The following is an 18296-nucleotide window of genomic DNA, read 5'->3' as shown; positions in this document are numbered from 1 at the left end:
GGTTCAAGAAGCATTTTCAGACCATCAGAACTTGGTTAAGTGAATGCAGCAACACTACCTGCGACAGCTCTCTTCTGTACCATGAGGAAAATGGGATTGACTTGTTGAGATAGCTTCATGGTTTGTTTTTTTTTTTTTTAAAGAAGTAGTTGGGATACTAAAAATATGTTAGATATCCCAGTTTAGACAACCCTTAAGTCACGCTTTGGTACCAATGCATCAGTACACCAGACGATCTCTTTCTGAAGCTCCACAACAAAGTTACATCCTAAAGGGACACGAAAAGAATCTTTACAGGTGTTGAAATACCATTCCTCTCAGCCTCAATGATCTACAGTTCCTACACCGAAGACCGCCTTTTTTTTTTTTTTTTTACATGACCTGCTCTCTCTCCTCCTTGTTGTTCAGCATTTTACCAGAAGATGGAGAACAAGTCTTTCATCACATAAAAAGCAGGAGTCTTCGATAACTGCTGCAAGTTGGGGGTTTTTTTGTTTGTTTTTATTAGAAGTTGTTAGGTTAAGGTTCCCATGAAAGGCAATTTAACTGGAGTTGGCTAGAGGCAGTTAAGGAGTAGCTGGGATGCAACCAGCATTATGTCCACATTATGTGAGGACAGCCTACCCAAATAAGATGTCAACAGAATAGTCAAGTAAAAACTTGATTAGTTTTTGAACTGCAATAGTTCTGCATGTCAAAAAAACCTTAGCAATACAATGTCTAATTTAAACCAAGTCTACCTCAGATTGCCCACGAGACTTCACTATTTAAAGAATTAGAAATAAATACTATGACAGATGATTTTAGAAGCATTTAAAAGAGTAAGCTAAATGTTTACATACAGTAATGAACCCCATTATACCTCCTGTCCATTTTGAAAAGCATGGGGGTGGGGAAGACGAGTATCCATTCCTTTTTCTGTGGTATGACAAACCTCTGACCAAGGCATTTCTCCCTATCACCATAATCATAATCCATCTTTATTTCCCTTTCACCTCTGCCTCCAACAACGAGCCTCAAACTTAAATGATCTGTTTCCATTGTAGTTTTTTTCTTAGTTGGGATGCTCTAGAGGCAAACTGATTTTTAGACTAGAATAAAACTTAAATAGAAAAGCATGGATATTTCAAACCTGCCCACTACAAACACTAGACAGAACAGCACCATATGAATTACCGTTGCCCTCACAGATATGCCAAAATAAAAGGTCAAATCAATATAAGTCAAAAAAATCAGTTTCTATTTAGAACAGTGCATGGAGAGGTAATTTTATATCAAGTCAAAACTTGATATAGAAAAAAAACCCAAAGCATCATACTTCTAATTAATTTCCAAAGCAGCTTAAGTAGGCAAATTAAAACTGCTACTAGTTATCTGATGCAGTATTTGTTTACCGAGGCTTAGTACTGCTACCTCAATTTTGTAGATAAGACAAATTCAGCAAGAGTATTAGCTCTTACATGTTTGTTATAATACTATAACACAATCCAGAATTGAACAGCAAAACTTCAGCAGGTACAGAATGAGACTGCATTTTCAAAACTAAGGATGACAATCAAATATAATTATCTTTCCTAGTGTACAAGTACTATTTAAATTATGGTTATGATCAAAGAAGATCAATCCCAATTTGTACTCAATTTTAGTTTTTAAACCTTTCAAGATTAAGTTGTTTGTGTGCTGGTTTTACTTTGAATGTGCCTTCCGAATTGTTTCACAACAAAAATTGTTAAGCAAAGCATAGCTCTAGAAAGACAAGATGCCTTTGGCTGAAGAGTCAGCTGATGTTGCTTTAATTCTGATGGAGATATTGACTTGTGCCCAGAGGAGAGGGCTAAAGCCAGACTCTTAATTCCATCACTTACTACAAGATTGTATTTAAGCAATTGTTTTCATTCTCAATTTCTGCAGGTGTGGTGCAGAGCTCTCCAATTTTTTTTCTTCCCATTACTACTACTCTTCTCCACTGATAGGTTGTAGTTCCAGTCTTCACTGTTTTTTGCTCTTCCTTCAAATGAAAACTCCAACTGCTTTTACACTGTACACCCCCATCTTAACACCATTAGCTTCTCTATCCTGCAGTTGAATGCAAATTCAAGATCAGTGAGTGCAAGAAATTACTCACAAAGTCAAGACAGAATCATTCAGAGATAAAGTTCAGCACTTAACTGCAAACTCAGACTTTGGTTTTGATCCACAAAAAGCTCACAATAGCTACAGCACTTCAAGTGCAATGCACTGCATAAGGAGCAGATCCATACAGCAGAAAAGCTGGTGCTGAGAACCCAAGTCCCCAGTGTATCCATCACAGGAGATCTTATTTCGGACTAACTTTCAGCTGGCTCAATTAACTGGATACTTATTAGTGGTTGAAATAGATTGCCTGCAGTCAGTTCTGAAGCACAGTTTGTGGTTTAGTTTCACCCAAAATACATTCAATTCCCACACTGTAAAGGTGCTCCATGATGTAAAACAAAGCGTTTTAAGCAGGTATGATCAGAAGATAAAGAGAAGTTCTTGTCTGACCCACAATGTTAATATACAGGCATCTGCTATTTTGGTTTGCATCTATCTTCTATGGATATGTTACCTTATCTGAAAACTGTTCTTTCAACCATTCGCCTTCTCGTTCATCTACTGAAGAGCAATATTCAGAACAATAAAAGTAGTTTTGTTACAGTGTACGAGCATTTAAGTTTTCATACTGTTGTCTCCATTACAATGTTTCTCCTTCCATGGAGGAACCCACACACACACACTCTGTTGTGTACTCACAGCGAAGTACCACCTACACAATGGCATTGATTTTTGTTACCTATGTATCTGGGTGTTGAAGATACCAGTATGCACTCTTTGGTATAAATAACTATCATTTATTAAGAACTAATGTGTTTAGGTGTTATTTAAACAAAAAAATACTCTAGCTGAAGTACTAGTTTTCTGAGCAGTTTTAAAGGCAAAAATTCTACCCTTCTATGAGCCTTCCCCCCCCCCCCAACACTGTCCTCTCACCATCCTCCTCTTAACTTTATCTGTTTTCAGAACAACGATGTAAATTTGAAATGCTGTCTATCAAACCAGAACACAAAGAAGAAACTGAATAACTGCACAATTTTTCTGTGGCAAAACTGGAAAAATAAAGATACAGATCTAAATTTTATGCTCAAGCCTCACCAGAAGGGGAAAAGTAGATGCAGAGAAAGAGCAAGAAATCAAGTCTTACACATATATCTTGCTTGTGTTCATGCTGAAGGAAAGCTATCCTGGAGACTTTCAGAGACAAGAGGAAATAAGTTCAGAGAAACACACATATGGAAAAGGTAATTGTTGAAGAATGGATACTAACTTCTATTTTTTTATTTAATAGAAGGAATTAGAATACAACCAGTAAAGGTGATCAACTAGAGTGACAGCAGCCCTGAGAAGACAGACTTGGGGGTGTTGGTGGACAAGAAGCTCAACGTGGCCCAGCAATGTGCGCTCAGAGCCCAGAAAGCCAACCATCTCCTGGGCTGCATCAAAAGAAACGTCACCAGCAAGTCAAGGGAGATGATTCTCTCCCTCTACTCCACTCATGTGAGACCACATTTGGAGTACTGTGTCCAGCTCTGGGGCCTCCAATGTAAGGACATGGACCTGCTGGAGAGAGTCACAAAGATGATCAGAGAGCTGGAGCACCTCTCCTATGAAGACAGGCTGAGAGAATTGGGGTTGCTCAGCCCGGAGCAGGCTCCAGGGAGACCTTACAGCAAAAGGGGGTCTACAGGACAGCTGGAGGGGGACTTTTTACAAGGGCGTGTAGTGATAGGACAAAGGGTAATTGTTTTAAAATGAAAGAGGGTAGATTTAGATTAGATAGTAGGAGGAAATTGTTTGCTGTGAGGGTGGGGAGGCACTGGCACTGGCTGCCGGGAGAGGCTGTGGGTGCCCCATCCCTGGGAGTGCTCAAGGCCAGGCTGGATGGGGCTTGGAGCAACCTGGTCTGGTGGAAGGTGGAAGGTGTCCCTGCCCATGGCAGGGGGGTTGGAACTGGGTGATCTTTAAGGTCCCTTCCAACCCGAACTGTTCTATGATTCTATGAACTACCCTGCAGTGAATGATTCATTTTCTCTGTTCAATCCCTACACATTCATACATCTTGTAGTAGTTTATATAGTGTGTATATATACACACTATATATAGTTTATTATGCAAAAAAAAATATTAATTCTTTAATACCATTCAATGAAAATTACAAAACATCAAAGTTGAGGAAAGATAGAAAGTAAGAATTATGATTAGCTATTTTTAGACTCTTGCCTAAAAAGATTTTCCCCAAATAACCACATCTACTTAGGTCTCCTCCATGAAAATTTTATTTTTAATAAATCTTACTACAGCCGTAGTTACCACGAATATGTAAAAACTACTCAAATATAAATGTTTCTGAAAATGCAAGAGTGCACTGATTATTTGAACCCTTTACCTACATTTATTTACACCACCTAAGGCGCTGAGGACCTTGATGGTTCTTAAAACTATTTCGCTGTAACTCACACTCTCCAGTTAAAAAAAAGTTAAGACTAATTGCAGGAAGAATCCATGTAATGATGATCGACAACATAAAGAAACTCACCCTTAAGATTAACTTTTGAAAAATTTTTTAACTATTGTTACAGTTCAATCATTAGCACCCTGAGTCTTCAGCACACAAGCACAAAAAAGTTAACTGCGTATCTCATCCAACTATTCCTACTCTACCAGGCAGATAAAGTAACAACAAAAAAATCCACGTTTGTCTTCTGATGTACGTACCTTTGAATAGTGGGCAAGTACCACTGCCCCCAGTTTACAAATACAAAACCAAGACAGATATTAAATATGCCATCAAAAAGTACATTTACATTTCTAATGCAGAGTTTACATTGGAGGAAGGTTTGAAAAAGAGCACCTCAATAGATACATAAGCAAAAACAGAAGAAAAGCTTGTGGGGCTCTGCTACAACTCTGAGTAGTAATTATGTCATCTACCATCACCAAGAAAATATCACAGAACACACAGGAAGGAAGAGACATGACTGACTGCAGAAAAGTTAATTACCAAACACAGAACCTTCTGTTAATGGAGAGATGTTTCTCTCTCTAAATGCAAGTCAAAAGGCACAAGCAATCTGGATGTTTTTCACCTGGGCATGCTGAACATACTGCATGAGCTCAGGTTTCTAATTATTAGATTGAAAGAAGGAAAACAAAAGAGAAATCACCTTGGTGTTACTTTTCCTGTTATTCTTTAGTCATTATTTTGCTTAAAATTCAAAACCCAGCTAGTTTTTTTAAAAAGAGCTAGAAAAACCTAGAAAATGAACGGACAGTTTCTGCTTACAGCCATAAACTGTTCTAAAACCATTATTGTAAATACCAGGAAGTAACTTCATTAAGCCTCATGCTTTGTCATATACAGTAGTTTAATTATCATTCTTTAGGCTTGCCTTTCATCTTTCAACATTTTGCATTCAAAATGCTCTTTCTGATCTTGCCAGTAGTATCTGATTTCTCTCTTACATCCTTACATAAGGAGTGAATTTATAGTCCTAGGCTACATTTCTCTCTATTCAGGTTTTCATTCAGGTCTCAATTTAATGTTGTCATCCCATCCTTAATATTTTAGCCTGTTTAGTTAAAACCAGTATTCTGCAATTGGCTATTTAACAGGCATTTCAGGAATGTGTTGGGATGGTAAACTTTTATCCACTGCCAGGAAATCTAATTTACCTGTTAATTATCAGACTGGCATATGGGCAGATTAAAAATAGGAAGATAGCCAGAAATAACTGTCTAATCTGAAAATATGAGCATTTCCTGCAATATAGGTGACTTGAACCTGCTGTCTTAGTCAAGTGAAATGAGACATTACAAATACTTCTGTAGTTCATCTCTGTTACGTTCTCATATTGGCTATCTTTATCAGTTGAATGCAACTTCTCCCACTACTGCTTCAAACCTTTTTAATTCTGATGAGAACTTAATTGATAATCTTCTTCCTCAGTAGAAAGGCTACTTAACTGCCATTTTAAGCTTGTCTATTCAGCACAAGTCAAATTGATATCCCAAAATATGCTTTCATCTGATTTAATTTTCTGTGAAAGAACAAGGCAAAGTCCACCCGATTCACACAATCTAATACCCAATTGTGTCCTTATACTAGCATCAAGGTACTGCCACACCGTGTACACGTGTGAGGAAGGAGAGGAGCCAAGTTTATACTTTCTCCCGAACATGTCAGCAGCCCTGAGCAGAACTTGAGGAGTTCCTGCCATCACACTGATACCGTTCATGAAGTCTGGCTGGGTATCCAAAAGCAGGGTTCTATTGCCATGCCAGTTTCAGCTAGATTATGCAAGTTCCAGGTCTGCAGAACTGGGATATTTATCATCTTCACTATTATGGATTCATAATCAGAAGTGACTTTTCTCCCAGCTATTCTCTTCATAAGAGCTACCTTCCAATGATTAAAGTAAAAATGAGGTTCAGATTATGCCTTTTGTGATTCTGAACATTTAATCTCTTCCTGTCCTCATCCTTGTGTTCATTCTGTTATAAAAATGTATTATCATAAGCTCCTGAGACAAGCAGGAATCACAAGACTGAGGAACTCCTTAGTCGTAATTTGATTTAATGCCTGATCACTGAATGTACTTTACTGATTCATCAAAACAGTATTCAGTGTATTAGGTACATAAATATCAAACAGGATTTAACTATTCACCAGAATAAATCCTCTCCATCGTTTTGAGTAACAGAAAACAAAAGAAGTCCTATCAAATTCTGTTCTTTATGATATACAGGAGACTGAGAAAGCAACACCATATTTGCTGTCAGCTCAAATGAAAGCTCTAAAGTTAACTGCTATATTCAACCTAAAAGACAAGAGAGACTTACAAAAGAAAAACTGGTCTTTAACCTAAAGAAATCCTGAAGAATTTTACTTCAGGGAGCTAAGTTTCTCAAAGCAACAAATGCATCTGTCCAGCAGTTAGGAGATACTGAACGCTAGGAGTCAGTATCTAAAGCTGGATGGAGCTTTGGCAGTTGTCCATGTTGCATGAGTCCCTATAAGGGCAAAGAATTGTGTACTAGCTCAGAATAATTACAAAATAATCAAGTGAAAACTACATGAGTTAGCACAGGATTCTCCTGATTCTCTGATGAAAGATTAATTTACTTTACCTTCATACAGAGCATCATGAAGCCAGAAATATTATATACCAGAAGACTATACAACAGTTACAGAAGAGAAGATAGAGAAAAATTTGATCAAACTATTCTTATCAAAAACTACAGGCACATGTTTTTGCAAGTTTATCCAATTTCCTATTGGATCAGGCCTATTTTCAGAAAATAATTTTATAAAGCTCCACAGCTTTTTTGATGTTACCTATACCTTCTGCCTGAATGTCTTTGTTCTGCCAAGTACTAGGTGTTATTAGATTAACTCTTCCCAAATGGAAGCAGTGCAGTTCATCCTTAGAGATAAAAGATTCCAGAAATAATAGTATAATAGAGTTGTCATTAATGCATATTTTGAAAGGCAAATAGGAAAAAAAATATTCCACACCTCAAAAAACACCTGCACACGTCTTAATATGTAAGACATTAAGTTCTTTATATGCAAAAGCACAGACCTAATAAAAAGAAGAGTACCATTTCAAAAGACAGTTTCAATTCAAATTGTTTACCTGTTATTTAAACTCAAATTTGCAAGCTGTTGTACATCGTCATTTTAGAGAAGCTGATGGCATAGGAATGTCATGCTAGTTTCCCCCATGAAAACTAAATTATACACACTGTACTGTAACTACTCAAGGACTTATGTGGGGGCCTTTAAAAAACAATTATATCTATCAAAATTTTTTTGTTAGCAATCAATGCCTGGAGCACTATTTCTTGAAGACAGGCTCCACACCTATACAAATTTGAATAGTTTATTTGGCTTGTGTATCATTTTAGGCAATACATCACACTGAAGAAACAGTATGTTGATGTCTCCTAATGGTTCCAGTTCGATCCCTGATTTAGGAAAGTCTCATGTAGAAACCACCTACAATATATTAGTATGTCTGCATAAAGCCTGGAGTAAAAAAAAATAAAAAAAATATGACATTTAAATGGCAGAGTAAACTGAAAAGGCCAGATGAAATTCCCCGATTCTTAATCACAATGGAAGCAAAGAATCCCCAGAAGTACGCTTTTTTTTTTACTGTCTCCCCTCAAGATCTGTGGTTTATGAGGTATTCACTCTCTAACAAAACCATCAAAAAAACCCACCTGAGACAGAAAATGGACTGAACATTCAAATAGATATATAACTTCTTTATCAAGAAACTGAGACACACAATGGGGATATTTTGGTAAAACGAGATGCCTTACTGAACATTAATATTAACAAATACATATATATAGATTCCTTGTACAGTCCTGCACAATAAGGAAAATGTTTTCCACAGTCAATATTTAATGTTTTTTAAACAGTGAATCTTCAATAATTGTAGTTTCAGAAAGCAACCTAGACAATGATACACATTATTCAAAAGCGGGGAATAAAGTTTGGATTTGTGGGAAAAGGTAAAGGCAGAAATATACGTGGCAGTACAGAAAGTAGCTAATAAGTTTAGTTATGCTAGCATAGATGCACAGCTATTGTTTACAGTCAACTACTATGAGTAAATTGAAATTTACAGTAAGGTCTTCAGATTTTTTTTAAATGGCTGGAGGACTGCATTAATCAGAATGCCTCTCACTCAGAATGGGCAGTAAGAATCAAGGATATCATGAAGAAAAACTAATCAACCACACTTCATACCCTGTAAGTATTAACTTCTGGCTAAAAGCATCTCTTGGAGAAATAGTAGTTTGCTGATAGTAGTTTTCCAGTAAAAGCAGCAAGTAACCAACTCAACAAAAATTGTGCACCACAGTAACTATGAAATTAAGTATCTATTTGCTGAACTGAAAGCTTTTTTCTTTCCCACAGTAACTAAAGTGGAATGCTTGATTTTAGTATCAGATGCAGCACCTTAGATAGAAAGGTGAGCTTTTGTCAAGATTCTTAAGTTTTACTAATTTTAATCTCTCCATCTACATTTTGTCATCTTCTTAACTACCTTCATTAGTTCCACTTCAGAGAACTATCACTCTTCTGTGGACTACTTGTACTTGGAAGGATAAGTAGTATGTTTTACAGGAAAAGTACTCTAAATCCTAAGTCTTACATGGGTTGTCACCTTCTTACCAAGTTTCCATCAGATTGGTGCCCTTCCTGCAGGTAAGAACTTCAAAACTGCATAGATTCCAAGGATATAGTAACAAAGCAAAAAAGAAGAGAGGGGGGCGGAATTTAAAATCAAAGACTACAAAAACTTTGTTCAAAAAAGTGAAAACTGGAGACTGAAAAAAGCCCTGAAAAAATTAAGAGGTGCTTCCAACAGAAAAGGAGCATGCTACTTTCCATGTCTACATGGGATAGGATAAATCACAGTACTCTTAAATTGCAACAAGAGATTAGAGATCCAGTTAGACTGCAAGGGGTGGGGTGGGGGGTGTTTGAAGGCAAAGATAACTGAACTAAAATGTATTATCCAGGGAGGCTTTTGACTCTCTCTTACCAGAAAGTTTTGAGAACAGGTTAAACAAGCATTTGTAGCTATGGCTTACCAATAATTAATCCTGCTTTGGAATCATGGTCTAGCTGACTGACTTCGATACAGGGAAAATCTGTATTAAAAAAAACCTTACAGTACAGAGCTCAGAACGAAGACTAACTCCAATCTGGCATGATCCTGAGGCTTGATGCCATTTCCAAGGACAAGGACTAAAACAACTGTGCTCAGTGGTTAGGGTTACCCCTAAGCAGTAGGGGGCTTTTTTTCTAAGCACAAACACATTATATCCAGATATGCACACATACTATTTTATTTGAAAGCAAGACAATTTCCCTGACTCCTGATAGTTTAACTTAAGAAAAAAAAAATCAGAGGGTGTTGCTTCCACCCCCCCAGGTCAGTAAGATAACATGACTGTTTGACATGGCAGGTCTTACAGTGATGAAGGAGCACAAAAATGCCTGAGGCAGCTCCAAGTTTGCATGAGATGACACAGTGATGACAGTTGTTTTTCTTCATGCACTTGGGAATCTGTGTGCCGTACTATACTTTAGTGGATTCCTTGTGATTTCTGGGAGCTGTACACCTCTCCCTGAACAGCAGATCATCCGGAGTTCACAAGTATGAAAGCAAAATGGAAAAGTATTAGAAGTTATGGTGGAAATCTTACACTTGTGGTAACATACACTGAAAAAGCTAGCAACTGTGAGACCAGGAAGAAACACTGCGGTAGAGGCAAATGCACAAAGACAGAAACATCAAAACAGAAGCTTTTAAGAGTTAGCTCAGTGCAGAAAGCACTCACTGGACTCAAAAGAAAACACTTTTTTACTTAAGGAAGTCTAAGTTGTAGAATTTGTGTGTACTCCAGAGACAGGGACCTGGTTACACAGGAAATCATTAAACTGAAAGTTCAAAATAATAGAACCTTACCAACACTTATTGCAGTAATTTGCGACTATATTACATAATGATCACAATTAGCTGTTGAGCCAAACAAAATCAAGGGTCAACATCTACCTACACACTCAATGCGAAGTTCAATGAATGCTGTCTGGAATAAGAGACCAGATGTGATATAGGAGGAAATGTCTTCTCTACTTGTATTAAAAGGGCAGCTCACGTTTTGCTGATGGTATTTTTCACTGTCAGTGAATGCCAATCTTACAGTCACATCAGGAGGAAGGACATCAGAACCTAAGGTGCTTGGTGAAACAGCAAATAAGTCCTTCAAAGACCGTCGAGGTGTTTATATACAGAACAGTCGGCAAGGTATCATACTCTAACTCCTACAGGGAAAAAATAAAGAAGCCTACTAAAACACTTCTCTGTCATTGGATTAAGACAGACTGGGTTTAGATAAATCCAGAAGTAACTAAAACATTTAAGAAAGAATTGGAAGTAAAGCCATAAAACCTATGGACAGAACTGAAGATTATTTCTGTCATTTTGAGTCTGAAGAGGAAGCTGAGAATACAGAGACTAAAAGGGAGGAAGATGATGACAATGAGAGGGTGACAACACTAGAAAATTGTGAAGTCTGAGGTGTGAAAGCTGGAAGTCAAATGTAGTAAGGTGTAAAAGAACAAAGTAAGACTAACCTCCAATGGAAACATAAATAGTGAAAACTTTATAACTATTACATATTGATTACAGGTATGTAATGAAATAAGCTTTTTGTGTAGAACTATGCATATTTTCCTTTAGGAAGGAATCCTATATTTAGATTAGTACAGTATATATTCCCCAATATTACCAAGATCTACTCTAGCATGTCAGCACACAGAAATAAAGAATAGGACCTTAAGGTACTATCCTAATACTTCACTAGAACCTCAACACACAATAAAAAGTTTAAAACAGCAGAAAAACTCTATGCAGTCACATCAGTTAAAAGTTTCTTTTAAAAGAAGATTTGGGGTTTCTTTTGAAGTAGCTAAAAATCTTTCATGTCACACACCCCCCCCACACACCCTGCCATTTTTTTTATCAGCATTACACTTTTGCTGCTAGTGTTCGTAAAATCCTAGGTTACTATTAAGTAAACTGTCTACACTAGAAGGATATTAATGTCTCCTAATGGCCAAGCACACTTGTTAACATATTTTAACAGGATTTTTCTCTTAATAGGCAGTCCTGACAAGACAACCAACAGATGAGACAAAAAGTACACACAAAGTTATTGAGGAAGGACCACATGACAGTCCAAATATTTTCTTACATATTTGATACAGGTCACTATATGTTGACAGCTTGTACATTAGTACAACAAACCTGACCACCTTACAGTTTTGAGGAATTTGTACCACAAAGCACACCAGAAGAAAAAAAGAAAATAAAAGGCTTCAGAAGCAGATTCAGAAGAGAGGAAAAGTCAAAAATACCAGTGGAGGGAAGACCAATAAGCTCAAAGATACAAGTACGTCAACTGTAGAAAAACCATCAGGATAAGCAGAGGCACCGCAAAGATTTCACAACTAATGAGCAACAAAGGAAAATTTGTTACCAGCCTGCAATTTGGTATTGAAGAAAATAATGGTCATTGGGTAATGACCAACCAGAAGGGAACACAGCCCACAGTGAACAGCTGTGATATAGCCACCAGCATCATGTTCACCTAGGTCTCAGGAAAAAAACCCAAACGTTTTGCTTTTCTCTAACTGAATATAATCAACAGATCACCCTTCAGAGCAAAGCTTAAAAAGAATCTAATCAGCCCCCACATGGTGACAAGAACAGCAATCTTTCTTTGGTCTATTCTGAGTTCCTGTAGAATTCACACTTTCAATTTTTAGTCACTACAGCTGAAGATACTTGTTTTGTCTGCCCCAGTGTGCACACATATTGTTTGTGACAACGTAACTGTTTGTCACAGATTTGCTAATTACCAAATTGCAACAGAAGAGCATGAATCACAATTAAAAAGTCATTTTACATATATCCATACGGATATGAATTTCACTTGATAGCAATTAAAAATAATGCTCTCTACTGCATGCTGACAATGGAGAACACTACTACATTCACACAGATATGGTACAGGATTAAGGTCCACTCTATAATCCCCTTAAAATTTAAGAATAATTGCATCATTTCACAGTGCAATCAGCAGCAAAACACAGAAATATTTATAGCTAACGAAACGCTGCATATAAAATACATCAAAGTAAACTTTATTCTTAGGAGAAGAAAACATACGGTTTCTGTCAAGGTACAAGGGGTCCAGTTTTTCTGTGTTTGTAACAGCTGCTCTACACTGTTTGGTTATAAACGTTTAAATAGTTCGAATTCAGATTTTTTTTCAAAACCAGATAAGGGATTTGGCTTTACAACTCCCACTTCGTTTAATGAGAGTACTTAAATCCCTTATTCCTATGAACCTAAGGATCTTTCAATGCCCTACTGCACATTCTTTAGCTTCCTCCATTATGAAAATACACTTATTTCTCAAATACTATGCTACCCACCTAATTTTAAAAAAATAAGTAAGTTAAAAGTTGATTTATGGCAACAAGCAACGTGGTTGCTGGGCTCCAGAGTCACTATCTGGTAAAACAAAATAAGGACACAAAACTTTCCAAGTTCTGTGTAGTTATCTCATGCCTAGAAACTAAGGATAAAGAAAAATAACAGGTGAAATCATACAGAGATAAACAATAAAATTTTTCTTCAGCGCTACACTTCCAGACTTAGGATACAAGTAAGACCAAGTTTTGTATGTATGACCAGTCAAATTACTCTCTCATGCATTCAAAGACTTTATTCTAGAAATGATGGCAGATGCCTTTAAACTGTTATTTAAAAGAGATTTCTGTTATGGCTTTTACCATTACATGAATTTTCTGTAACCTGTCATGCAATGCAAGCTAAGTAGCTAGGCCTACTATCTGAATCAAGAATACTATTTTGTGTTAGCCCCACTAAAAATGACTAAAACCATAGATGAGGATGAGTAAGTATTTTGGCACCACCAGCACAGGTGAACATATTAAAAAAAAAAAAACACCTCTGTTGAAGCAGTATTAAAAATATCTGCCAAACACCACCACTACCTAATACATTAAGCATCTGTTTAGACCTTGGTTTAAAATTTGAAAAGCAGGATCTTTCAATATTGAATGGGATGTCTCAACTCAGTGTTACTCACTAGTCTTCAGCCTGCAAAACCTGACACAGCCTTCCTATGAACCTTGGTGTAGAAGCGACAGTAACTCATTCCAAAGCAGCATGGATTCTTACCTAAGGCAGTTTCTACACACCTGTTTTGTTCAGTGAGATTTGTTTTAAGAGGTCTATGTTTAAGAAAATTAGTAAACCTGGACCTTACAATGGACTTTTGCAACAGCCATTAAAATAACATTAATTTTTGTTAAACTTTAAATCAATCAGCTACTGAAGCCGCTCACTAAGCACAAGCAGCCACAATTTCAGTGATAAAACTGCTTTAGACACCAGTAATCTACTCTGCACATGTCAAGGATGGCATCTTCATTCCCACCTACCCATCTACTTCAGTTCAATGAACAGCTCATTCACAAGTTTAGAAGTCAAGCCGGAGCCAGGAAAGCCAGATTTCCACCCCCCAGTGTACGAATTTAAGAAAGTAGGCACAAAGATTAAATAGACTGAGAACACAGTGATCTGAACCAACATAAACCAATCTTGTTTCTGTGCATCTACACAGACATTCTACCCAAATGCAAAACGAGGTAATTTTTGACCAAAGAAAAAGCATCTGAAATACAACTCTGATATATATGGAATAAAATATGAGAAATATGCTTAAGATACTTAGTAGTCAATCTCCCTGGCTAGGAAAAAGTAGATCCCAGTTTAATCCAGAAGCGACAAGACATCTAAATCAGCATGCTACAATGGCTACCACCAAGAATCAACTCTTTAAGGGAACAGACACAAAATCACAAATAAAACGCAATTCAAACCGACCACCTGAACTCACTCCTACCCGTTCCACCTTTTAACAATTTGCCTAGGTTTCATGAATGAGTGACAGTAACGTGTAAACAAACATTATCACTTCTACCAGATACTGTTAAACCCATAGTAAAGCTACAGAAGTAGCTGTTTCCGTGACTTTCTGAGGCCTAAAATATTTAGGAACTTGTTTTATACATTGGGTCGTACCTAATGCTAGCTGAAAAAAGGTCAATCCAAGATAAACCAGTGCAACATATAGACACGTACATGACTAAAATGGAGCTGGTTGTTTTTAACTGTAGAGCTAGGACCACTAAGTTTGTTTAAAAAGGGATACTCGGCAGGGTCTCCAGTTCAGAAGAAACACCTGCAAGCATCCCTGCTTCGGGAGCAGCCCATGCCCTCGGGAAGCAGGCCTTTTCCCGGCGGCAGCCGCGGGCACGGTAATTACACACAATGGTGCTTCCAGCGGTGCCAGCTCAGGAGCCCTCTCCCGAGGCGGGACTCGCTCCCCTGACAGGGCGAGAAAACGGCGAGCAGCACCGCAGACCCACCGACCCGCCACCATCACCGGCGGCACGGTTCAGCCCGCCGCCGCTTCACCGCCTTCTCTTTCCCAGGATGGCAAGAACTCCGCTGACCCTCCAGGATATGAGACGGGGAAGGGAGAGGGGCAGGAGCGAGGGGCCCGGGGGTCCTCGGGCACCGAGCAGGAGCCCCGCGCAGAGGGGACCCAGGGCGGACTTTCGGCTCCTCCCCGGCCGCTCGGCGGAGAAGCGGAGCCCCCATCTCCCGGGCCGCCCCCCCCCCGCCCTTCGCCCCGCGCTTCGCCTCCAGGGGAGGAGGGTGCCGGAGGGAAGGGGACAGGGAAGGGGGGGGGGGCCCTCGGTCCGCCACCGCCAGGAACAAAGGGCCCTTCGATAAGCCGAGCCGCAGAACACAACAAAGGGGCCTAGAGACCGCGAGAACCGGGGCGGCCGCCGGGGAGGGGGGAGGAGAGGCGGGGGAAGGGGATTACAGGCCCGGCCGGAGCGGCTCCCGGCGCAGGGGGGCGGGCTGCCTCATCGCAGCCCACAATGAACAGCGGCGTCAATCGCCCCGCGGCGCCCGGCCCGGAGCACTAACTCCCGGCGCGCCCCCCCCCACCCCCCCGCCCGGGCCAACCGCCGCACCGGGCCGTTGGCTGCGGCTCCCCGCCCGGCGCCCCGGCGGGGGCGGCGCTGCTCCCGCCCGGCCCCCCGCCGTCCCTCTCACCCGGGCACACGCACACACACACCCCGCGGGGGAGGGGAGAGCGCGGGCGGGGGCAGGGAAGGGTAGAGGCGGCCTGACCTGACAGAGCTGCTTGCAGTACTCGGTAGCCGCTTGCACTGCCGGCTCGGGGCTCTCCCGCAGCCCCGTCTCTAGCTCCACCAGCCGCTCCCGCAAGCGCCGCAGCTCCAGGAGGCCGCCACCTAGGCTACCGCTCTCCTGCTCGGCCTCCTCGTCCGCCATCTTCGCACCCCGCTCCGTCGCGTACGCAGCCCCCCCCTTCTCTGCCTCGGCCTCCCGGCCCCCCCCGCTCCGTTTCCAGGTCACGTGATTACACAATGCCACGTTCCGGGGAGGGGTCACGTGCCGTTGGAGACGGGCGAGCGCGCGCGCGCGCGCGCGCTCTCCATCCCCCACTGTGCAGGACCGGGCCGGGGAGGGGCGAGAGGAGGAAGGGGGCGCGCCCCCGCGTGTCACGTGACGCCACGCCACGCGCCCGGCGGCCGCGCGGCCACGTGACGCCCCTCCCCGCCCTCCCGCCGACGGGTTTTGGCGGCAAACGGCAGCAAATGGCGGAGGGTGGGGCCGGCGGGCCGTCTTGCCTGCCGGGGTGCTGCCGAGGGGCCTCGCCGGGCCGGGCTCGCCGCCTCCCCTCGAGCCCTGAAGGCAGCCATGCTGGTGGCAGTGGCAGTGTACATGCGGCCCGGCTGTACCAGGGCCACCTCCCCCTCGCCAGCCGCCACTGAGCAGAGCGGGGCCACGGCTCAGCCTGGCGGCCTGCCTCCCCGCTCCTGCCCGAGGGTGCCAGCCACTGCTGGGTAGGCCACGGGGCAGCACCACTGGAGCAGTGTTGCACATTCCCTCTCCTATCATCCTCTGCGGGCAGCAGCGGGGTGTGTTTGCCTCAGGGGTGCTGCCAAGTTGTCTTTCTGTACCTGGATTGTCCTGATTTTTTATTATAATTTGAAGTGAGGAGTGCGGTTTTGCTCTTCAAATGGTGCTGTTCAACAGCGGGAGGTTCTGGAGGGCTTTGTTGCCTGTGGGGCCTGGTGGCTGGGCTAAGTGCCCTCGCACATACTGGTGCTGTTCTCAGAGCAGTGGAGAGCTCCACTGATGGGCACTGACCTCCCCTGTATCTGCCCAAGGAGCTGAGGAGATCCTTTCACCTGTCACCAAGTATTGGAAATACTGGAGATTGACTTCAGGTATCGAATTGGATGATGAGGAAAACATGGACCTGATGGGCACTGAATTGGCAGGGGTACATGTTTTGCAGTCTTCTAGGCTGTGTAGGTTGACACAGGTTGACAGCTCCACACTCTTTGCGTTGCCAGTGTTCGTCGGGGAAGTGAGGAGGAAATGTGTTACTGCAGCAAGAACACTGTCATGTCAGGACTGGATTATTTCTCTTAGCCAGCAAGCAGTGAGAGAAGGTGCACCATGTTAAGTTGGGCATTTCACATCATCTGGAAAATGGGGAACACTGGAATTTTGCACTAACATGAATCAGGTGTAACACTTTTGGCTGGAAGAGACTGTAGCTACAGACTCCTCAGTATTTCAGGCAGTCTTGCTCAGGCCCAGGTTTAATACAATATCCTACACCCACCAACTTACCTTGTATGACCATCGGACTGATTTGATGATTATGTTTTGGAGGGTTTTTTTGTCACAAAGGAAAAGCGGTGCTACCTACTTCTTGCATACAGTTGAAAGTTGAGGCCTATGGTGGAATGAACACTAAATTGGAGCTGGAATTAGAAGAGGTTCCTCTGAGATTGCAGGAACATTAATCTGCAAGTGTAGACATTCACAGTGATAGTACTGAATATGCAACATTTTGGAGACAGGCCTGGGAGTCTGGTCCAAAACTGACCACGTTTTTGGTCATAGCAGTGGTCAAAGTAGTATGTTTCTGGTTTCCCATACAAGCAACGAAGTAAATACCTTATTTGCCATTGTAAACCTGAAACCTTTTAAGTTTCTGAATTTTACAGGGTACATGTGCATTACAAGGTACAGAAACCCATTCTGTTCCAAGCAGAAGAAAACTTTCAGCTTTCCCATTTAAGGTTTAATGTAGTACCAGAAAGTGTGACTGGTTTGCATGTATTCCTCACCACCAAACTGCCTGTAGCACCAGTACTAATGAGTGATGTAAATACTAGAAACAACTGCACAAAGACCTATTTATTCTTCTTCAATCACTTAATTTATCTGCAGGAGCTAAAATAGCTTCTCCTCTGGATAATTCTTTCAGTCCTATATTGCGCTATTTGTAATTATTTTCACTTAAGGGTAAACCACAATAGCCAAATTCATATTCATAGCCTGTCCGTGTTTTAGCTTGTTGTCTTGTTTCCTCCTTGCCCAGAGGGTTTTCTGAATTGAGCCTGGGCCAGGAAGGAAGGAGTAACGTGGAACATGAGTTTCTTGCTCATGCAAAGGTTCACACTTGGGAGATGGTAG

The 18296-nt window shown here is 41.2% G+C and overlaps 1 protein-coding gene across 1 annotated transcript in view; it reads right to left on the bottom strand.

The window, feature by feature from the left end:
• The window catches only part of ZNF292 (zinc finger protein 292), a 54310-nt gene extending 38057 nt beyond the window's left edge, over window positions 1-16253 (bottom strand). The window contains exon 1 of the mRNA XM_037391328.1: window positions 15909-16253. Coding sequence (XP_037247225.1) covers window positions 15909-16070 — 162 coding nt within the window. The 5' untranslated portion in view covers window positions 16071-16253. The remainder of the gene's footprint in view (window positions 1-15908) is intronic.
• Between the last annotated feature and the right edge of the window lie 2043 nt (window positions 16254-18296).

This window comes from Falco rusticolus, chromosome 6 (genome assembly GCF_015220075.1).
Source record: "Falco rusticolus isolate bFalRus1 chromosome 6, bFalRus1.pri, whole genome shotgun sequence".
In the NCBI taxonomy this organism is placed as follows: domain Eukaryota; kingdom Metazoa; phylum Chordata; class Aves; order Falconiformes; family Falconidae; genus Falco; species Falco rusticolus.
The sequence above is the reverse complement of the archived record's forward strand: the minus strand, read 5'-3'. Positions and strand labels throughout refer to the sequence as shown.